This window comes from Pectinophora gossypiella, chromosome 24 (assembly GCF_024362695.1).
Source record: "Pectinophora gossypiella chromosome 24, ilPecGoss1.1, whole genome shotgun sequence".
Taxonomy (NCBI): Eukaryota; Metazoa; Arthropoda; class Insecta; order Lepidoptera; family Gelechiidae; genus Pectinophora; species Pectinophora gossypiella.
The window spans coordinates 6,773,949-6,798,525 of NC_065427.1; the positions used below are offsets into that span (position 1 = coordinate 6,773,949).

Below are 24,577 nucleotides of genomic sequence, written 5' to 3' on the forward strand. Positions count from 1 at the left end.
TAAGATATTATGGTTGTTAAAATAAAGAGCAATATCGGTTTTACAGTGTCGTCAATACATTGTATAACAGATACTGCGACTAAAATCGATCTTGACAAGTTGCTTAGTGACAAGATGCGACTCGAACACTTTTTACAGAGATTGCTAGTATATTTGTGTATATACGAGGTCAATGGGTATAAAAATTGGTATTTGCATCAGTTTGAATTTTCAACTCTAAAATTGCACCAACTATATAAGTTACAAGCTCATTCAAATATATAAAACGTATTATTATCATGATGCACATTGACGTCTTGTTTTAAACACAATCATACATTGCTACACTCAACAACTTTGGTCACAAAATTCACCTTACTTCTTTTGAAAACTGCCATAGATTGCTAATTGTAAATTACAAATCTGTAGCAGCTTTCAATGTTGGTACTAATACGTAAACACTTCGTACGGTCGCCAATAATGGAATTTAATCTGTAGGCTGAAGAAGATAGACCAACACTCGAAATTCCAGCTTATAGCAGCACACCTGATGAGGTATACAAATTGGCACCAACAAAAAATAAATTAAAAGGCACCAAAATTAGCACATGCATCGCACAATATTTTGTACCACCACGGTCTTGTTAGCACAGCACGTCGCACAAGCACACTGGTTTTTTTTTACACACACACACACTTGCATTTTTTGAATCCATCAGTAACTTTTATACCTCAACACCTACAAATATAGAGACGGCAGAAGCTTAACTAAAAGCTTTTAAAGTCGTATGAAGAGAGCCCTTTTATGGCTACAGAAGTAATGGTTATTGATGGAATCTGTTTGAATGCACCAAACACGCACTTAGGTTGAATAATTTATTAGTAGATTCGTTTATATGCACAAAAGTAAAGTAGGATCAGCACAGCACGTAGATATAGCCGTAGACTATTGGAACACAATTTTGTTATCTTTCTTTTTACTATATTTTGTATATTATTCACATTTCTGTTTTCCTGCATGCGCTTCTGCTTATTAATACACCTTTTAATATCTAAATGTAAGATCTATGTTTCTTTACCTTTTTTATTATTATACATACGTATGTGTCATTAGAATTTTCAGTGCAAAGGAAATGGTAAGTATAAGGTAAGTTTAAACTTTTTCCATATTTCAATGAGTAAATTTTGTAAAGCTATGAAAATATATAATAAAAATAGTAAAACCTATGTTTTAAAAAAAGTTCTTTTGAAAAAATATAGTATTTACTGTTATAAACGAAATGTTTGGTTAAACAAAACTATATGGGTATAGAACGAAGCAGAAAATAAAGCAGTGGCAACAAAAATAATATAAGGCAAGAAATTAAACAAGACTTTGAATTACAGAAAGTGGCTATCAAAGAAGAGAAGGTTGAAGAGGAAGTCAAGAAGGCCAAGGTGACTTCAGTCAAGAAGAAGGCTGAAGAACTGCCAGAGATTCCAGATTACGACAGACCTGACCTTGAGAAATATGAAAAGATTTCACCTACACCGAGCACCAGGGACAAGCCAGAAAAAGACGCACCCAAGGTATTATACCCTCCCTTGTCATCTACACAATATAGATGAGTTAATCCTTGATTACAAAGTTATTTTATCAAAGGAGGATGAACATGTATTTCCAGTCATTAAGATGAACTCTCTACATCACCATACAGAATAGCTAATTAGTTTTTAGATGGATATGATGAACTGAGTTGTTAATGTTTATTTTTTGTTCCCAAACAGATCAAGGTGCCCGAAATCAAGGCACCAGAAGAAAAGCCCGCTGCACCTAAAATCGAGGTCATTCGAGAAAAGTCTCCAAAACCAGAGGCACCAAGAAAACCATCTCTGGGACCAGGACCCGTCGGCAGACGTGGTTCTCTTATTCCTCCTCCAGAGGAAATGGGAAGACGTCCTTCGCTTATCATCAGCGACGAGGTATGTATACCAATCCAAGTACACTGAGAAAAAAATAAATTTCAAAGATATGGAATATTAAAAAGTTCATAAAACCAACAAAGGTATGAATTTTAGACCTATTGTGCCTTTATGTAGTGGAATAGATTGTTTTTTAGTAAGTGTAAACGTTGAATCTGTTTTGTTTCAATTTAGAATTTAGGTATGTTTTTTTTTATTGTGATGATTTTTTGTTCCAAATTCATTGTCATAGTTATATGTTTCAATGTTTGCACGTACTACCTGATACCTACACATATTTTTAGCCCTTAGTAGTTTAGATACCCTATTCTCTCGAGCCGAACCCATAACAATGCCCTTTAAGCCCTTTGTAAGAACCAGCAATCGTCTATACAAGGATGATATTAGAACCTCGAATGCTTTAGTAGTACCGAACGAACTAGTTGGATTTATAGCTTAAAATCCTTTACTCCCCGCTTATAGTCACTTAGTACACTTAGTAGGAAGCCACACGATGATAGCCTTGTGTATATTAAAGATAGTGAAACCCGTAATCCACAGGAGAATAGAAAACTAAGACCGGGTGAGGTGATTGAAGAAAAAAAGGTAAACGACAAAAGAGAATTATTCGTGAATGCTGTCCGTAAAATTGCGTTCGATTTAACTGTTTATTATAAACGGTATATTAATAGCATCGCGATTTCGAACACTCTTACAAGTTTTGGGTAATCACATGGTTATTCTATAAACTACAAAAAGATTTAAAATATAGAGTGAAATTACAAATAATTTAAAATTCTTGATTGAATTTTGAATTATTTTGTTTACGGTGCCATAAGAATTATTTAATTTAAGAAACAAGGGATGTCGAAATGTGATCACCCAGACTTAAAAAATCGTTTTCTCGTCTAAGGCACAGAAGCTATATTGCACATAATTGTGGACGCACACATCTGTATTGCACAGCTTAAAGCACGTCGCACCACATAACGGTTCTAAAGGATTCGACGGGATTTTTACGCAGTTTCAATTAGCAACGTCTTGGAGACACTCTTGTTATGTTCAGATATCAGAAGTGTACAGTTTGAGCTTCATGGTCGAATTTATTGAAGTTGAAATCTCACCAAAGATGATATTGACGTAAGTATTATATTTTGTAGATAGGTGTGGTAAGTCAACAATTAAAAGTAGTAGTAACCTAAATCTCAAGCTGTATAAGACTACATTTGAACATAACGACACTAGATTCCGAGACTTTGCAACGGACACTAACACGAATAACACGGAACGCGATAACGTAATAACTTCTGCACCGCTCGGTAGGTCTGCACCAATTAAAACTAAAGTTAGGGATGTAGGTGATCCTGGTTCGGCGGCAGAGAATATAGGCGCAGGTTGTATTTGAGGGGATATTATCAATGTTTTTTATAAACAGGTCACCAAATTACGTCCGGGAGAAGTGTTAGACGAGAAAAAGGTGAGGTTGGCTGGGTCTGGCACGTTTAGGAAGCTGCTCGCTTTTGCAAAGCATTTTGTCTTATTTAGATCTTTTTTCTCTTATTATTATCACACTGACTACAGCCTACAGTTGCACAGATTGCACATAGAAGTTATCAAACACTTGGATTATTACTACACTAAAATCAGTCCCAATTTGTAAAGACCACTTGAGTTCAAAATTAAATTCCATTCAGTCTTCTTTATAGTTGCTACTTAAGTAGTTTTCTTCTAGATACATCATTAGTGTACTCTTCCTTCAAAAACCCTTTATCAATTTTTTACAGAAGATTTTGATGTTCTTCTTTAAAGTTTAAGCATAGTATTCGATGTCAATCACTATTACAGATTGATACAATGTGTACGATGCAATATCATCATATTCTTTCACCTTTATTACCCCATTACCAAATAGTAATAGATTTACTCCCTTTCTCTATTTATTTCCCGTCTTCTACCAAACAGATTTTACGCCCAAGGAACTCATGTTTTTTTCTCTAGATGTTCCCCCACCAAGTAGTTATTAGAAATAGCTACTGCTTTGCCGACCAGCGGGGTACAGGACTGGATCGCTGGAACTGTTTGACTTTTTTTGTTGATAGCAAGATCACTACTGATGATAAGTAGATTCTTTTTCTTTCTTTTTTACCTTCTATATCAGTTACATGTGAAAATTTATCACGTTCTTTCTCAACAAATTCTTTTCCTTTTTTCAAATAAATAGTATTGAATAAAAGCTATTTTTAAAATATTTGGCTAGTTTATATATGACACTTGTTTACATTTGCAATTGAACAGTGTTGTTTACATTTGCAGTTATATAACTATCTATAATAACAGTATTTTATCAATGCCAATATCGCCTATTCTACTTCTACTGTATCTGTAGTATGTGATCTAGCTACCTTCAAAGCTTTGTAGTTGATTTTAGAATGGCTTATTTTCCAATTTCAATTATCCAATAACTTACTTTATCATTTTAGTTTTAGTTTTATTTTACAACAGCACAATAATACATCTAACTCTACACGTTAATCAACGAGTTTATTTATGAGCACTTTTTAAAGAGACCTAATAGAAAGATACACTTTATATATTAACACTTATCACTGATTTGCAAAAAAAAACACAATGTTTGATTGGATTGATCGTAAATGGAAAAGAATTATTGTTGTCAATAAGTCTTTACATTTATTAAACTGTAAATTCAACAAAACTAATGAAACTATTAATGATAAACGCAGTATTGCAAGAACACTACAGAAACAAAACTAATAAGTAACACTTACAAATCATACAAAAACAATAGATGAATCTAACTGTAATTATAATAAATTCATCGGACACGTAACCTATAACGATTCACAGACTAGAACACCGACATTATGTTTGAAAATTAAAATGAGACACAAAGCACATAACAGAGAATGTTTTTACTAAATCATATTTTATTTTCCAAAAAAGAAACGCGGAGCAAGGCCCGGTGAACTAGCGGACGAGGTATATCATGTGTGGAGACATATATGTTTAGATAATATAGATATACATGTCATAGAAATATGTCTAGATCGTGGCTAACATAGATTTTCCCAAGTGATTAATGAACACGGTGATTCTCTAAAGGCAACTTCAACATTATCTTCGTGGCCTACTTGGGCTGTGACGTCTACAGCTCCGTTCACAAGGCGCATCGACGTCTCGTCGACGGAATCTTCACTATAAATAAAAGTCAAAGACCAAAGTACTGACCTGACGTTTGTCAACGTCAACCGCAACGTTGCCATACGTCAGTGCGTTAGAGAATCACACCCCAGTATTTTCTTTTTTTTCTAGCGATTCTGAAGCCGTTCGAACTATGTTCACGGATATAGGTCGTCTTTCAATTCCATGTCGTATTCAAACCAATGTTATTATCATTTATTTTTAAAAAATGGTAATAGTGCGTAACCCCTGTCATGCTAACCCGATTTACCTTTGCTAATGTATAAATTACTTGAAAATAAAAATGAAAATCAAATTTAGAAAATGCAATGCATGTATTAAAGTCCAGAGTAAATAAAGATGCATGATATAAATGATTTCTAAGACATGCCAACCAAGTTAACACTAATGATTAGAACAACCTGCTTGCATGAGTAGCTTTTTAGAAACGTAAGTAATAACAAATCCCAAGGAAACCTAAAACTAACAGTGCACCAACATAACATCGATCTATGTTTATTTTGATGTACAAATCTGTTTGTGATTCAGAAAGTATAGTAGTACACTTAATAATGGCAACGGCAGAAATAATACAATGTTTGCAAACTGTACATTAATTAAGTATAAAGTAAAGATCACAGACAGACTTTGCAAAGATGCCACAAAACATCTGAAAACCTAAATATAAATAGAACATGCAGTCGGAGTGCTAATTATGTCGCATTCAATCATTATAAATCAAGCTCTATGAATTTAGATACGGAAGCTAAACAAAGATTCTATAATTACCAACCAATGATTTCAGTTTGGAGCCAAAGATTGGTATCTATGACGCAAGTAACACGAAGACATGTAACAAGTAACGCCAAAGTTAATAATACTTAATACATTACGTATGACTCATTTGAAACATATTTAAAGAGTCTAAATTAATAAGTAAACAAAATAACTAATATACAAACTCAGCCTTCTAAATTCAAAAAATTGCAACAGTACAAGAACTTAGAAAATGCAATAGACATAAACTTTCCTGAAATATTTCTAAGAACATAAGCTCAAAACTTTCCTGATTATGTAGCTCAGCATTATAAAGTTTAAGAATAGGGTAAGGTATCTAAAACCGTATGGTTTTAGATTAAAAACAAAAACAAACAAAGCAAGTCTAAAATCTGCACGAGCGAGTACAAAACGTAGAACGCAGCCTGTGATGCAGCTTACAGCTAATACAGATACAACACTAGGATATAGAATATCAAAGATAAACCAAAAGATATAAATGGTATCAAAAGCAATCAATAAACAAAAGTTATAACCCAGACACCTGTTGAAACTGCTAACAGAAATAAAGATGACGTTCGCGAGTTTAATGAAGCAAATGACCCGGCTAGTCTTATGATTGATCACTTCTCTTATAAATATGACTTCAGGAATTAGGCCAAGATCAGACCACGGGTTGTTCTTGAAATGTTCGCACCCCTAACAACTCTGGGTTGCCAGATGCAATGAATTATGTGTACATTGTATTGTTAAAAAGATATACGTCTTAGAAGAAATCAGGCGTGACAGGCAGAATGAGAGATTGCTAAATAAATAGTGAGGCTTTAAACGGTTTTGAAATAAGCGTGAAACTGTAAGACAACACAATAGGCAAAGAAAACACTGTATTTCTAATTCCCTGTCGTATTTGTTACCGAAAAAGTAAAAAAAAATCTTCAATAAAATATAAGTTTACAATCGAAAAGAACAAAGAAACTTTAAAGGCCAAGAGTTGAAAATTTCTAACAGTATTTTATCATAAGATCAGAAAATACAAAGGAATCATCACAATTAACGCACCAATAACACAAACCCCATTAAATAACGCAAATTCATCGAGGTGCGACCATCAAATTAACTCGTAAATAATAGCAATAAAAAGGACAGTCTCTAAATAGCCCAATAATCAATAGATGACGAAGATTGACGGGTAGGAGTAAAAGAACAAAGATTACCTGTACACGCGTGGGCAGAATCGCGATGTGTTTGCGTCTGGCCACCAAATAGCAATCAAAAGTATTGGCAAAGCTACTGCTTGCGCTATTGGCTATTAGTACCCATTTATTTACATTTGACAACCGCTATTTTGGTATCGATCAAAAAAAAGAATTCCATTTATAGACGTGACTCGATTTTTATAGCCCTGAGTCGACCATGAGTTTGAAATAAAATCGAATTTTCTATTTTAAAAACCAACTTTGCAAAAACAACTTGAACATTTTCAAGAAAACAACCAACAAAATAATCGAAGCAAATATCATCGGGTGTAGAGCAATACTTTTTCAAGACTTCCGAAGACAGATTTATACTGCCAATGTATACGATGATCTTTGGACAACCTAGCAATGTAAAACGACTAGCAAAGGCAAGCATGTCCAAGTGTGTGAACTAGACGAAATAACTGACCTGTCATCGATCACCACTCAGAATTTGTCGCCTCGAGACGCTCGCGTTGCTGCCAGATGACAGTCGCATCAGATTATAGCGTTCATAGATCCGATCAATCTTTTGTTCTTGCGCAAAAGATCAATCCAATCACAGATGGGAACTAAAGTATGGTTTCAAGTGCGTCCGTTGGTATGACTCATAGAGCATTTTTTACAAAACGCTAAACATGTAAAAATATACGGAGCTATGGATAAAAAATATGGAAAATGCTACACTGCCAGTCACTTTTAAGTGAAACAGAAAAAGCTATTACATCCGCAAGGAAATTAATTAAAACAGAAATATATGACATAAAAAAATTAAGAAACACAGTCATTGCATTTAGTTAAAACTATATTACTACATGTATAAAAAGCACAAAACAAAATATCCAAACTTAGAAGGATTACTTTGATATATGGTTATTTCGTACTAAGATAGAAAACATTACAGTAGCTCACTCGGAAGAAAGGCAATGACTACGAAAATAGATAAAATCCTGAGTAACCAGTTTTTATAGCATCCATTGGGACGATTTGGCTTCAATAGCGTGCAGCTAGCAGCCGTACCAAATCCATCTCTTAGCCATGTGATATTTGGCTACGATTTAAGGCAATCCTTCTTCATGTCAATAAAAATCTCTATGAGGCATGAATGTTTATTCAAGCCAAGGTACAGTTTGAACTGATTAATCAATTGATTCGTGGGATGAAATGAAAATTGACATCATTGTCTATTTTGGCGAAGCTCCTTGGCCTGATGATGAGCTTATTAATCTTAAAGACGAAAGTAAGGTCGGTAATGATAAGATCAACTTAATTCAGATTGTAGATCAAAGAACGTAAGATAATTTGTGACAAGGAGTAAGTAGGATGCTAATAGTGAATGAACATTTCAAAGGAAGTAAAATATTCAGAGACGTTGAAATCTTGGCTGCTTGCTAGTTTGATTAGAGATTGCGCGTCTAAAACTAGCTAACTAGTCAGGATTCAAATATTATCAGTTAGTTTGCCTGCTGTAAAAGTACTTCATTCACTATGATCCAACTACAAAAATGGAAGCAAAAGAAGAAAATTAAAATAGCGATTTTGATCAGTCTACATAGCGACAGTATAGGTAGCTATACCCGATTGATCGCGGAAAACTCGCGCAGTCTGTCTTCTGGCCATCCGTCGCAAACGACGACCACTAACGCGTTGCACGGCTAGCTCACCTTAATCTGATAATTAATTGAATTGGTCTACTGATTTGTGTAGTGCAAAAATAGAAATACTCCCCCCTACCCCCTGCAAACGGGGAGAGCTGACTATGTTCGACGCCTCCTTCCTCAGTCTTTTGACATACGCGCCCATTTTTAGATGGAACGACAACGAAACCTTAAATCGAAACTAACGACATAAAAAACATTAAAATACTAACAAAAATATCAATTTTTAAAGAGGGTGTTGCACTTAAAAAAATTGTAAATAAATTATATTTGAGGAATTAATTATAGAAGCATTTAAATGTTCAATAAAAATGACTGTTGGAGCAGATAATGAAAGAAACTTTGATAGACTTAAATTTTTAAGATTATCATATTGTGTACCCGTTTCTGCGTGAGATTGTGATGTTACTGTGATATGAGCTGTGATTATATGATGTACTAGATAAGTTTATAATTTAATTGTGCAGTATTTTAGTTATTTTGTGGCATCTTAATTGTATATTAACACAATGGCTGCAGTGGCTAAGAAACCACTCGCGTCAAAAGTAAAAAAAACGAAAGATGATGCGGTAAGTAAAAGAATTTTCTTCCTTCAATTCTAGAAATAAGAATTCTTGCTTTACCTGTATCTATAAGTCATCGAAATATTTGCAACTGGTTTTGGAAATCATTCAATAACAACTTTTTGTGTAAGTAGTTTTAAATACCACATTTTTAAAACTTTGCAAAATGTTAAATATAAAGAAATTCTATAGTTTCTTAGTTGAATCTTTAATTACAACATTTTTTAAAATTGAAGGAATTTATTGTGTGGGTTGTGAGGTGGATGATAACAAACTTCAGCAACCCTGGTCTCAGGGATATTATTGAGCGATCTAAAATTACAGTTACATTTTACATAGATAAAAAGTATTTTCATCAAAAAATCATAAAACAAAATGAAGTATTAGCTCTAGATCTGTGACATTTGCTCTGTAGTGGTGTAGTAGCTGAATAAGTAGAACATAATTATCTTGCATCTTTGGACAAATATATTTCACGCTGACACACACATTAACTATCTGTAACCAGTTGTTTATTTGCAAAATGGCCGCTCTCATCGTCCATATCTTTATCAATTGCACGAATTTGTCGACGCCAACGTAACGGATGGCGTGTGAACAACTCATTTTAGTCTTTATAATTTAAGAGACAGTGAAAATTTAGTTCATACTCGAAGAAATTCAAGATGAACACAATCTTGGTAAAGATTAAAGACATATTAAGGCCGTATTAGAATGAAATGCCGCTTGTTATGCACAATAGCTTAAGCATTTGTAGCTGTACTAATTGAAAAAAGATCAGTACTTAAATCTAAAGGATTATCTTCCAATTTTATCATTGCTGTATTCATAATGCTTATCTGAGCATCTACTTAGTAAATCAATTATTTTCAATATAGGTACCTAATACCTATTTTTTCCTTTTTTGCACCCGAAGTACTGTACAAGTTGGTTTATATAATACGGACGAAGTTAAAAAGGAAGTTAGACTCAAATACTTCAAAGGACAAGTGAGTGGACACGCTAAAGACAAAGTTGACACACTTGGCAAGGAAGTAGCAATTATGAGAATGCTTAAAATAAATGAAGCATCGCCTCTGTGATCCCAATGCTATGAAGGAATAAATTAAATTTGTTCAACCTCAATCAATAGTCAATATGCATCTGAACAGTTCATCAATAAAGTTGCTAATACTCTTGCCTTTAAATACTTTTTGCAATAAATCAATACAAACACATAGAGGCAGCCAATCAACTCGCGACACCAAACACTTCAGGACCCCGATACCGACCCCGCCAGCGTGGTCGACGACTTCCCTCAATCAGCGCTTATCGCTATCTACCCACTAGGGTCGATTAATTCTTTCAAATATTTTTCCTCTCAGACGATGCCCTGAGCCGAGGTTCGCGCCCAGCTGAACACCCTCAGGCCTCAGGTTGTCTTAAAACGTTGTACCGAGAGCCTTCAGCGCTCCCCATTTGTCCGGCCAAGTAGTTAATGCCACCTGCGGCAAATCTACAATAAGTAAAATAAAAAAAAATACAAACACACTTTTCGTGTTAGCGACAATTAATAATGCTGAAAAGGAATATAATAAGTTCTTTGAAGTCACATCACAAAGCTTAAGAAAGTGACCATGACGTGAAATAAAGTGCTTAACTCATGATTTTTTCTATAGTCCTCGAAAAGAATAACGTATATTGTTGTTCTTTTGACCTTTTATGCTTCATCCAATAAATTTATCAGCAGCATTATAATTGACGTTTATTACTACTGTAATGTTAATACGACCTGATTTAGCATTGTCATATTTTGTACACTTACGCAGCATTTATCAGGATGATATACTTAGTAATTAATGAACAATATAATGATACATTTGTCATGTTGGCTTATGGAGATACGAAAAGAAGTTTTTCAATGTCGCTGTTATGAGGTTTTCCTTGTTGAATGTAGTTTGACTACATTTATTCTAATAGCACTTAGCAGGTGAAAACGAGATTAAAACTTTGCAAGAACAAAATTATGTGAGTTAAGTACTTCGTTTTGCCTAAAGTTTGATGGCTTTGATAAATTAGCCAAAAGCACTTATAAAATGTTGCTATTTGAATTAAGTGTCTTCTTTATTATACGTAATAATTTATGTTGTATTGAAACTATAATGAATGATTCAAAAATTTGTTCCGTCAAAAATAATTTCAACGGTAAGTGTTTCGATGACTTATAACTGAATACTCAATACTTATTGACTGATACTGATATTTGGATAGTAAGTGTGAGAACGTGTATTAAATAATGACCTAAAGCAGTTATGTTCCTCAACTTTAAGTTCTTCATAAGAAATTTTCCATGAATTATCACACTTATTACTCTTTACAATGGAAAAACACAAAATAGTGACATTTTCTTTTGTATATAACTTTACAGTCCATAACTTGTAAATAACTCTGTATTTTTTTAAGGCCTTACGCATCATTTAGGTTAAACTGTTTTGAGACACTTTGATCAACCACTGATGTTTCTTGATTGATCTGATTCGACTTAGAATACGTGTTGTTTCATTATTTACACATTACAAACAGAAAGATCAGAGTTTCTCACTGACGTTTTCAACGTGCGTTTCGCCAATACTGCCGATAACCTCAAACGTGATTAACCTGACCTAGCCTTAAAATTTGAGTTACTGATTGTATTCGATGCTTTAGCGCCGTAAGTCTTCGGACGCGAGAAGACCGTCCATCCAAGACTTGGAGGACCTGATCAACAAACCTTCAGTACCGCTGAAGCCTCTTGGTAATGAAGGTCCTCCTGTCATCGTCGACGTACAGGAGAGCTACTCTGCCGTTGAAGGTGAGAATTTACAAATATTCCTTCACCATCTTTCTAGCGATATCCGAATCTGAACATTTGACAGATCCGGTTTTTAATCTTTCTATTATGATAAAATATAAAGTAAAGGTGATGGTCACACAACATCACAACACATAACGTAAGCTCACAACTATATCACAATTGGGGTAGTCAGTACATCCATCGCAAGATGTACTAAGTACCCACAACTTACTCGAACTTTCTATTAGATGATGGTTGGCTGTCACTACACAGCTGTTTCATATCTTGGAACACCACTATAAAATAATTAATATTAGATAAGTACCAAATTCAACACTATGGGTGGTATTAATAAACTAATCTCAGCTTCGAGACTGTCCTCAAGATTAGTCATTGTTACCGTTCTTGTTACCGTTGTTACCGTTGAGGATGATCTTGAGGGCAGTCTCAGCTGAAATTCGTTTATTAATACCACCCTATGAATAGGCTTTGACCGTCGTCAACCGAGAGGGAACGAGTCCCTTTCTAGCAAGTGGCTCAAAACCTCGGCATGTGACGCTACATACAATAAATATTTCGAATAAAATAATTGCATTTTTATGTTAAGATTTAATGTTTTCACCTTGGGAACGTTTGGTTTAAAAATATTTGTATATTATTTACTTTATGACTCGATCTGGGAATTTCACAATGTCTAAAAGAGTCTTTGCTCTTACATAACAAGCTCATGACTTCATCCCAACTGCGGTAGTCAGAGGTACGTCCATCCCAAAAAATGAACTAAGTACCCAATCCTCCTTGGGCGGAAGGCAAGAGAGAAGCCACTGCCCTATTTTTCCCTAAAAGTACCATGGAGAATGCTTCACCGATAAGAGAATGTGTTACTACCTTCAAGGAAGTCTTGTTCTAATTGGCAAAAACTCCCAATTTTAGATCAAACTGGCTACCTCACCGTCCAGGTTGAAGGCAACCCGCCTCCAACCTTCAAGTTCTACAAGGGCGTCACTGAAATCATCGAAGGTGGTCGCTTTAAGTTCGTCACTGATGGCGAGACTGGTCTCATCACCCTGTGCATGAGAAAGGTCAAGCCCAATGATGAAGGGAAATACAAGGTTGTGGTCAGCAACATCCATGGAGAAGACTCCGCTGAGATGCAGCTTTATGTGTCTGGTGAGTCTAATTACGCTTTTTTTTTCAATATTGAGTGAAATGTACAATTCAAGGACAGATAATAGAAACTTAACGAAATTACAGTTACAACTCGATATACTCGTATTATAATGTCGATATGTCAGTAATAAGAAAAAAAGGACTCAACTGGCATAATTATGTACATACTTTTATATGTATATCTCTATATTTTTTAAATATATTTGAATTTCTCATATATTGTGTAAGAATGTTGACACTTTCAAAATTCTATACTGAAAATTGTCCCCTATCTCTACTAGACTCCAGTGGTATGGACTTCCGTGCTATGCTCAAGAAGAGGAAGTACGCTAAGTGGGGCGAAAAGAAAGAGGATCCTGATTGGGGGGACCTCAAAGAGACAGAAAAGCCTATCCCGCCACTAAAGAAAGTGGAAAAGGTAAATATGATGCAAATATTTATACTTTATAAAGAAGAAAGTGGTGATATAAATGATGTTAAAGAATTTAAACTTAAATAAGATCTTAAAATGAAATGAGACAATGTTGAAGTTTTCAGTGATCTTGTATCGGAGCATTAATGCTTTTATAAATTCAAATAAATGAGGTAGAGATTTTGCTGTTGAAATTTCAACATTGTCTTCTTAAAATAAAATAAAAACTAATTTAATTTAAACATAAGTGGACAGCTCCATCGGGTTTAAATTTTAAGTAATCTGGTACAGTGAACATTAATTTTCAGTTAATGTAAATACTTATATTATTCTAATCATCTCTGTCACCGATCCACTTCTGATCAGTTTTGTTGACTGAATAATATCACTCTCACTAGATGTTAAACGTGTAGCATCTACAGCATTCCCTTAACAATTACAAATATTGACTAGTCTCAGTTATAAACGGTAGAAGCATTATAAATAATGTTACTATCATAAAACCTGTTATAAGCTCCATGCCACAAGTTGCACAATAATTTATGGCTTTTGCCATCCCAAAAGTGGCGAAAAACATGAGTTTATATCTATAAAGTGTAAAGTTCTGAATCAGTACAACATCGTATGCATCGTTGGTTCATAGGGTTTAGAAACCGGATATTTCGAAGATGATGGCTGGATAGTGGTCATTTCGGAAGGTGTCGAGATTTACAGATTCCCAGCGGAAAATCGCAGGAACTCCTCAAATTGGTCCTGGGTTAAGGTCCTCGGTTTTTCTGATAACATCATCGTTCATTCCATATTGCATTTCGATCATCCCTTTAACTGCATTTGCAAGTACATTCCGATTTTCACCCTTGCACTTTGCACAACGTTAACGGGGTAGTATTTAATACTTTTATGTGATTTTTTTATGTCGAGCTATGCTCTCTGTAAAGTTATCAAGACCGTTTAGTAAAAGTTAATCGAAGTGTAAATCAGAGTAAGTGAATCTGTTGATCTCAGTTTCAGTTTTAAAATACGTTTAAAATGTGTTATTATAATGATTTGGTAGTAAGTTTAATTGACACAAAAATACTATTGATGGCTGTGATATTGTAAATAACAATGCACGTATCTAAAATAACTGAATACTAAATTAAATAAAATCTCTTTTATTGTTTACTGGAAAAGTTTTTACTTTTCGCACACACAATTTTGACGTTTTCCATATTCTGACAACTTGTCAATAACATCATGGATGTTTACAAAACAAAATCGTTTTTGTTTGTGAATAATACAGTTACGCTTTCAATCACTATGGCTGCGTGGATTTTCAGAAGAATTTATAGATTGTTCCATGTTAGTATTGTATGGTGGTAACGTTCACTTAGCAGACGCAAATTAGCATAAACTTTAAAATGGGATCTGAGACTTGCTTTCGATTCGACCTCGTATTTTTTTGTAACTAGGCCCTCTTATTTTAAAGAATTTATATTAATTAAAGTTACAAACGAAAAGAGTAGAAGAAACTAAATGCAAAAGATCGAGGAAATTAGCACACTGACATGTTACTAGCGTAAGTTGGAAGTGATCTGATCATTCTAACTAAAGTAACATTATTATAAATCAATGATTCTTAACAAGTACTTACTTATGATAATAATTAACGTGAAGTCTTTGTAATAAGAATCACAGTTGAATCATCTTTGCACACCACAATTCACGATTCAAGCATAGTAAAAATGATTGAAATAAATAATCGTGTTCCTGGAATTCACACTCACGTTGTAAATATTCGCATGAACGACCAATGAAACCTCACAAGCTTAAAATAATATAGCTTAAATCTGATGCTGGAATCATTTGCACCTGCATATGAAGAAGTATTAAGTACATAACCTCTATGTTATAAATTCTAGGATATATACGATAAGAGGAGACGTATGTCCCTCTGTGAAATATTACCCGATTGGCCCAAATTGATGGAGGCGGTCAAAATTAAGGTTCGACTAAATAAAAAGGAGTTAAACAAACGAGACTACCTGCCCTTTTGAAAGAGAAAGGTGAAAATGCTTCCCTTCTCGAGATATATTTAACATTTCATTTAATACAGATAAAATAAAAGTAGATTAAGTTACACTGCTGCTACTTATTGAAATAAGACAAGCAATATTTTAGTAAAATAATACTTTCAAAAGGACAGCAGAGATCTTTTAAATGAATGACAGAATGAACTTTAAAATGAATGATAAAAAATACATAATAAAATAACTAAACTAAATATATCCTCTGATACTAGCAACTTCAATAATCTTCAATAAGTACTAAAATATTGTCATTGTGGAGATGGACAATGTAACTGAGTAAATTTTAAAAAGTGTACTGTTGGTATTAAGTATATTTTTATATTGTGATAAAGTTGAAGTTGTTAGTGCAGGGCGATTTAAATAAACAACTGCATAAAATTGAGATTTTAATATAACTCGCACAAGGTTTTTGTATCACCACTTCACTTATCTTTAACTTGACCATGATTTTCAGGGAATGCAATTGGAATGAATTTGGTGACTTGGTGACTCTTGTCTCGTGTATTGTTTTCAGTCCTATGTTTCACAGGTCTTTTGACGTCGGATTGAGGAGCTTCTGTCACGTCATTATCATAAAAATTTCCGTCTCCATATTTACTTCCATTATTAATTTCAGCTGATGCATCGGTGTTTGCAGATGTTGGAATTTTGAGAACAAAATTGTGTACTTTTTGCATTATGTATGCATTGGTTCTAGCATAGATTCTTTGAAATTGTATTCAGCGCATTTTTATGCTTTTATCAAATGATGATTATTTTAATTTTAAGGCTTCATGGAAAAGTAATGGATGTGTTTGCCAAAATGTAGATTAGAATTTTACTCTTTGATTACAAAATGAGCCCCCGTCTAAAGTTTAAAATACTCGATGATGATTTTCCTGGTAGAATAGATGTTAAGGATGAATGGATGTTTTATAGAGAATCCATAACAGAAGACCGTCTCTGGCCGAATTGATCCCGGATTGGCCAGTACTGCACTCGTTCAAAAAAGACGAGGTTTGAAAAAGGCATCAAAACAAAGAGCACAGTCTCTGTGGTACACTAGCACCAAAATTGTCGCACTAAAACGTTTTACACGCCTGCAGGACTTGTGGCAAATGATGAGGACAATAATTTACATTAATCGCTCTTGGAGACCCACAGTTTTTGTAAAGTCACTCTCTATATTCTTATGGATGTTTATTAAAATGCACACACTTCTTAGACTTCTATGTAAGTCACGAGTCTTCAATCTGTACATTAACTTCTGTATCTACTTCATCTCCATTAGATGTTAGTGTAAAGTAAATCTCCATTTGCCAGAGTTTCTGAATGAAAGCGACATCACTTAGTCAACATAGAAAGCACCTCTACGAAACACAATTCTTCTGTTCAGCAACTTCTTTTTTGATGTTCTTCTGTGCACATCTTCGAACACAGCACAGATTCAGTATCTTGCACAGTCACATCGGTGTTTAGGATAATTTTATGTGAATTCCAAAAATGATGAATTTTGTTTTGGCTGTTTTTTTCTATATTATTAGTACTCATCATCAAATTCATCATTTTTGTTCCAACTATAAATGTTTCAAATAACGTGTAGAGCAAATCTATTTAAGTGTCAGCACATCTTTGTCTTCGAAATTATCAGTATAGAAATTCCAATCTCTGTACAATAAGCATGGATTTTGAACTACGCGAGTGATGAACGAATGGCTGACGATTCTAACGCCTCGGTTACTATAGACTTCAACTGTTTTCTTGCATCTGAAATTGGAAGACTAGGATTTCTAGCACCTATCAGCTTTTGTATGAACAGCACTGTGTCTGTGACTGCACCGTTTGGTATACTTTTATGAGCGGGTATATTAATGTCTTTCACAACTTTTCAGAAACAAGAATCGTTCCTCAAGCCCCTCATAGATCAATTCGCGAAGGAAGGCAAGGATAAGAAGGTGATCTTCGAAGCCATCTTTACCAAGCCTAATGCCAAGCCGAAATGGTTATTCCGTAAGGATGTAAGTAGTCATTTGAAAAGATTTCTCCTTGTGATTTCAGAATTAGTGAAACAAAAGACATTTTGAGGTAATGTTTTTTTTTCTTTTTCAATACTAAAATATTCTTTCTTTCAATATAGGAGCTTTTCCCCGGCTCTAAGTACAAGATGACGAACGAGGCAGACTCGTACAAACTGACCATTTTCAACCCCAAAGTCGAGGACACGGGTAAAATCACAATCGAAATCGGCGGTACTTCTTGCTCAGCGTTCTTGCAAGTGGATGAACCAGACCCGGTGTATACCTTCACGAAGAACTTGAAGAAGAGCATAAGTGGCTACACGAAGCACGAGACAGTTCTAGAATGCGCAGTCTCTAACAGCTTAGCCATAGTCACCTGGTGGAAAGGAGACCAGAAACTTGAAGATGGCGAAGAGTACCAAATCTCCAAGGACTTGTCTGGTGTATGCAGGTTGACCATCAAGAATTCTAAGTTGGAAGACGCTGGCAAATACACCTGCAGGATTGAGAAGCAGCCTGAAAAGACTGAGACTACAACTGACGTCAAAATTGTCGGTGAGTATTTATTTTTAAGCTACCCACAGACAGTACCACGAGCAGACTGGGAGGCGGGAACTTCTGTGTAAAACTGTGCATGTAAATGAATTCAGGTCAGGAATTCTCTTTGTCAGTACGGCAATGCAGGACGGAAGGGGCAAGTCACAGGGACTATAACCTGAAACCTAACAGAGGGCAGCAGTAACTGTCAGTACTATTCAGGGGCGGAGGACAGGAGTCCTAGTACGGCTTTGAAAGTGACTACTCTGGGCGCCATCCCACTCGCATCAGACAGAGTACTACGGGGTGGAAGGCAAGACGGAAACATATGCCTTATTTTTCCCTCAAAAGTAGCATGGAGAATGCTTTACCGACAAGAGCGTGGCCCTTAAATTAGTGATGAGTATCAGCTTCAAGGCCTATCCCTGCTGGTTGATTGAGAGAGGCCTGTGCCCAGCAATAGGACGTATATAAGCTATTTATGTTATAATGTAGGGTCCTAGAAAGGCGTTCATTGGAATGGGGATGTCTTTAGAAAAAGTTGAGTAACGGTCTATTCTGAACCGGCGTGCGTGTTGAAATGGTTGATGAATGTGGAGAAAGCAGAGTATGTCAGTATCGAAGCAAATGGAATTCCATAGCAATGTAATAAGTAATAGCCATAGCTTACTCAGAAATAGGCGTTAGTTCATGTATGTGTCTGAAAATAAAAACTAAAGTAGGTAAATCGTTAAAAAGGTATAAAGTAAAGACTGACTTCTGACTTTTTTTTTCAGAATATCCATACAAGTTCACCAAGGTGCTCAAGTCTCAACAAGCCATCGAGAAAGATACCATCACATTGCTCTGCGAATTGGATGACGCTGGTGGCGATGTGAAATGGTGAGGTTCATTGATTCAATATTGCTTGCGAGTATTTTTAACCCAATATCTAAGGAGATCAAAGATGACGATCTTCTGGATTGCATATTTCTTGCATGTTGTATGGCCGAGTAAGTTTTGTTCACCAACATGATGGACCACTGTATGCCACCTAGCGTGTAAGTGCGAGCGAGACATGCAGTATGCGCGCGCTCTCTTACTCTTCAACGGTTTGCGGCAATTTAAACTAGAGTGAGACCCAGCGGGGGTGAGGTAAATCTAGCTCGGCGTGAGATACGAATTGGCGCGGGGCGGAGAGTGTCCGTACTATGCTAACCATTATTCTTTATTCCATGACGATGGGCTAATAACCTGTCAGTAAAGTCCTAAGATGACTTCACGTCAGAACTGGCCGTAAATTATCGCCTCTTTTCTTGTGACTTGTGACTGTGTTCACTTCAAAGCATTGCTGTTTATGTAGGTAGAAGTGACCTCAAAAGCTATCCGTTCGAACTAATCTCATGCAACTAATTCCAAATTCATACTTTACTCTGTCAACAGGTTCAAGGGTGACGAGCCACTGAAGGCGGACAAGCGCATCTCGATCGTGAAGGAAGGTCGCAAGCGCAAGGTTGTGATCAAGGACGCCAAGGTCACCGACGCTGGCCACTTCAAGTGTGTCAGCAACGCCGATGAGACTGCGTGCGAGTTGATCGTCAATTGTGAGTGTGGAAATTTCACCCTTATCTGTAGACGCTATAGATTTTATATTGACTTGCGTAGATTTGAGTTCTGAGTGTGTTGACAAAATCTTTTGTAGTTAGTTTAGTGTAATAACTACCACCAAACACCTTGACCAAACTAAAGGCCCCAAGTTTGAGTTCTAATCAGGAGTATTCTAAAAGGTAGAGTTTGCTAAAATTTTAAAAGGAGTATTCTAAATTGAGTCCGAGTATGTTCATAAAAAATGCGATCATAATTTTAAAACTGACGAAGACAAATAAGTGCTTAGTTCTTCGAACACCGGGAAGTCAATGAAATATCCTGGAATCTTTTGACTTTTTGCAAATATCCAGTTTAGAAGTAATTAAAATGTAAAATGTAAATGCATTTTAATTATTGTACTTAAATTTACTTGGAAGACATTACAATATGTACAATGACGTGTCTTTTTCACTCAAAATGATAACAAAAATGTACTTTAAAATTCTTAGCAGACTTAATTTAGAATTTTAGAATTAGTTTTACAATTAATCAGTCTAAGACAAAAGATTGACAACCATTTTGCACCATTAAAATAACAACCAACGACTCTTGTGATTCCTAAATTAATCACTTAAATATATTTTCATTTATGTAGTTTAAATTCTTGTGACAGTTATTGAACGGAACATGCGCGCAATTAATTTCTTTGTTAAAAATAAAAAATAGAAAGATGATAAACGCAAATAATGTTTTGATATTTCACAACCACATAAAACTAAATTATGAAAATTTATCTGAATTATAACTATTACAATTTTCAATTATAATAATTCAAATATTTTGGTATTATCGTACAATTTGCCAGAAGATCAATAAAATTGAAATTAAGTTGCCGACTTACCTACTTACGTACTTACCAAATATTCTAGAAATGTTTGGCTTAACGGTAATGATACTCATTACCGGTGTTCAAAGACCTACCCAAATATGTTAGCATATCTACTTACTGCAATCAACCATCATGTGAAATGGTTGACATAATGCACTGCGATGATGCAAACAGGTTGGGCTGAGCCATTGTTTGAAACCAACAGACCTTATTAAGGATAAGCTCTGCATTCCCATTGTTTGCTAGCTTTTGATCTGCTAAACATCGTCTGATTAGATTTCGTGATTTGAAAACAAAATATTACAATGTGTATTTAGCAAGGGGTGCAGATATATTTTCAAAGACTTTTCGTGTTTCAAAATAATTGTCTTTCAACATCTGTCCTGTAAGTACTCAGGCAAATATAATCGGCTCAGACGACGTCCTGACCCGGAGTTTGCGCCCAACTGAACACCCTTAATACGCAAATGTCTTTGAAAATGTTGTCTGCAGCAACTTTTTCTTCCTGACTGAAATCCAAGAAGCAGTGCTTTAGATAATTGTGACTAATGCCTTTTTTATTATTGCAGACTCGAATCGCTTCAACAAGAAGTTGAAGGACACCGAAGCAATTGAGAGGGACAAGGTTGTTCTGGAGGTGGAACTTCAAGATCAGACCGCGGAGGCCGTGTGGTCTTTCAACGGACAGCCTGTCGTGCCTAATGAGAGGTTTGTCACATTCTTCCGTATTGTTCTTTTTTTTTACATGAACTGCCTATATCCGTCCCACTACTGGGCACAGGCCTCCCCTCAATCAACCGGAGGGGGTATGGAGCATAATCCACCACGCTGCTCCACTGCGGGTTGGTAGAGGTGTTTTTACGGCTAACAGCCGGGACCAACGGCTTAACGTGCTCTCCAAAGCACGGAATCATCTTACTTTTTCGGACAATCAGGTGATTCAAGCCTGAAAAGTCCTTACCAAACAAAGGACAGTCTCACAAAGTGATTTCGCCGATCGAATCGAACCCGGACCTCCAGATCGTGAGCCTAACGCTCTAACCACTAGACCACAGAGGCTGTTAATATGTGCCGTATTGTTCTTATTACTTTTATAATAATGAGAGACTATCTAGGCCACGTTCTCCGAAAAAAATTTGATGGTGCTGTACAATATTGACTTCGTTACCTTCTAATTTCGTGGATAACAGACATTTGCATTTTTTTTCTTTGTTTTTGACTACAAGTGATAACCCTTGTTATTACAGCCAGGCACAACAAATCTACCAGCCATTACTATTCTGATCAAAATAAAGAGAAGAAATGTAGATAGCAACTTATCGGGTTCTTAAAGGTCCATAAGATTGCTTATTAGTAAGCCGAGAATGAGTATAAAAGTGTCACACTATATGAATATGAATGAAAAACCAATAATAAATAATCCGTTGTTTGAAAATTTGAACGTGTTAAATCACCGCGTTTGTTTGTCACAGGATCGAAATCAAGAACCTGGGTGGCGGCAAACACCAGCTGATCTTCAACAAGCTGGAGATGGAGGACGATGGCGAGATTCTCTGCGAATCTGGCAAGCTCAGCTCGAGCTGCAAACTCACTGTCAAGAAGGGAGAGTCGAAGCCCACCATCGAGTGTCCGGAAGAGTTCAACGGACCCGCTGGACAGCCTTTCGTTATTGAGGTGCCTTATAAAGGTAAATTAGGACTACAATTTCATATTACAAAAAACCCTTACTGAATCGCTGTTGCGTGGAATATTTTTCTCTTTCAGCCTCTTTTGAAATGAATTTTCTGATATATAGATTGCAGTAAACAGGCACAAAAGTTATGTAAAAGAAAGCATTATTACCTAGCTTTTATGCAGGTAGATTGAAAGATGGAACAATTAGTGGAGTGTCTGTATTATTGAAAGCGTTTTTTACTACTTACAGAAATTATTTTGTCTTTTGCTGACTTCCAAAGTTTGTCAACTTTATTAATCTAATTAATTGACATATTCCCAACAAGCTATAAGTCACATTGTACATTAATTCGCTCAGAAAACTGCCTTTGCTTGCTGTATTCAATACCAAGAGGGTTAAAAAGGATACATCCAAGCAATTCATCTAAAAAACAATATTGCTATTTGACATTGGCGCATATAAAACTAAGTGCGTAATGTCAGCCAATTTCAAATAACAATATTGCTTTGTTTTATGTTTACGCGGTTATTATCATAATTAAAACACATAATAACGGGTTCTTACAGCGTTTAAATTAGGGATATGAGACTCCCGATATTTCGACACTGTTGCAAGTGTCGTATCCCTGATTTAAACGCGGTAAGAACCCGTTATTATATGTTTTAACAATATTGCTTTCTTAGATGAATTGCTTCAATGAGATCTTTTTGGCTCCCAGCTCTTAAGACCAGGGTTGGTGAGGTCAACCATCAGCCTTACAACCAACGTAACATGTCAATTTTGTGACCTTCTTTCTTTCTAGTCACTGGCACCCGCCAAACACCAATCGAAGCGAAGCTGTTCAAAGACGGCAAAGCATTGCCCGTCAAGGAAGTCGAAGCTGTCGTTGAGCAGGAGAAGGTCCTGTTCAAGATTAAAAAGCCGACCAGGGAAGGTTCTGGAAAATACCAGATCAAACTGTCGAACGCCCAGGGAGAGGACGCGAAGGATGTTCACATCAACATGCAGAGCGTTCCCACCCCGCCTCAGGATGTGGAAGTCGCGGAAGTGTTCCAGACTTCTTGCGTCGTCCAATGGAAGGCGCCACAGGACGATGGTGGTTCAGCAATCGTCAAATATGTTATTGAGAGACAGGTGAGTGTTTGTCACAGTGAATTTGGTACCATTCAATGCATCGAAGAAGTTTACAGTTGAAGTAAGAATAGAGAATTTCAAAGATGAAGTCTTGAAAAACTACAAGTAATATTGATTGCTATTCTGAATTTAAACTTGTACAACTGAAAGTAAGATCACTAGCAACTGGACTTCATAATTATTTAAGAACTTTATTTTCCACGTTGCAATGACAATCGCAGCTTTTTGTATCTGGGGGGTTAAAATGGCCACAACGAAGCAATTCATCTAAGAAAGCAATATTGCTATTTGACATTTGTTTTGCATTGCGCACCTGCTTTTATATGCGCAAATGTCAAATTGCAACATTGCTTTCTTAGTTGAATTGCTTCGTTGTGGCCATTTTAACCCCCCTGAACTTTACGTTCAAAATATTTCATTTCAGGAGTAATAAGTACCTATAAATTCGTTGATTTTTTTTGCTGATAACCTTACACCTTTTCTACAGGATCTCTCGCTCAAGGCCGGTTGGGACAATGTCGCTGAAGTGGAACAAGGCCAACCGCTCAAATATAAGGTCGATGATCTCGTCGCCAAGAAGACCTACAAGTTCAGAATCCGTGCCGTCAACAAAATTGGTTCTAGTGAACCTGGAATGTTCGGCAAGCCTGTACTTGCTAAGGACCCGTGGGGTAAGTGTCATAATATTTTGTTTCATAGCAGATTCGTTACATTTTAACGATAACTCTAGGTGGTGTAGTTTGTAAATGTACCATGTACCAGCATGTTAGGAGTCACGGGTGCGAGGTCCTGTCTGAGTCCAGAATTTTTCGATCTTTTTTTGTTTGTACTTTGTTATATATTCAAATTCCTGGTAAGACATTTCCTTTGAGATCTCTCTAAACTTAGGTAATCTTGTTACAAATTCGAACCAAAAATTTTCATTCTTCATCTTTGATGCATAATACTCACATCTTGATTCTGAA

At 35.8% G+C, this 24,577-nt stretch overlaps 1 protein-coding gene across 16 annotated transcripts in view; it reads left to right on the forward strand.

Annotated features, from left to right (window-relative positions):
- The window catches only part of LOC126377791 (twitchin), a 157,227-nt gene that overhangs the window by 54,430 nt on the left and 78,220 nt on the right, over positions 1-24,577 (forward strand). For 9 of the 16 annotated variants that reach the window (XM_050025609.1, XM_050025623.1, XM_050025613.1 and 6 more), the window contains 16 exons: positions 478-534; positions 1,366-1,548; positions 1,747-1,941; positions 3,356-3,397; positions 4,882-4,917; positions 12,037-12,181; positions 13,097-13,333; positions 13,615-13,751; positions 17,686-17,811; positions 17,931-18,366; positions 19,125-19,230; positions 19,771-19,931; positions 21,373-21,511; positions 22,276-22,490; positions 23,281-23,612; positions 24,100-24,283. In XM_050025609.1, the coding sequence (XP_049881566.1) occupies positions 478-534; positions 1,366-1,548; positions 1,747-1,941; positions 3,356-3,397; positions 4,882-4,917; positions 12,037-12,181; positions 13,097-13,333; positions 13,615-13,751; positions 17,686-17,811; positions 17,931-18,366; positions 19,125-19,230; positions 19,771-19,931; positions 21,373-21,511; positions 22,276-22,490; positions 23,281-23,612; positions 24,100-24,283 (2,731 nt within the window). Of the gene's footprint in view, positions 1-477; positions 535-1,365; positions 1,549-1,746; positions 1,942-2,481; positions 2,527-3,355; positions 3,398-4,881; positions 4,918-12,036; positions 12,182-13,096; positions 13,334-13,614; positions 13,752-17,685; positions 17,812-17,930; positions 18,367-19,124; positions 19,231-19,770; positions 19,932-21,372; positions 21,512-22,275; positions 22,491-23,280; positions 23,613-24,099; positions 24,284-24,577 lie in introns of all 16 variants that reach the window. The other 7 variants (XM_050025615.1, XM_050025617.1, XM_050025625.1 and 4 more) reach the window with 3 other exon arrangements.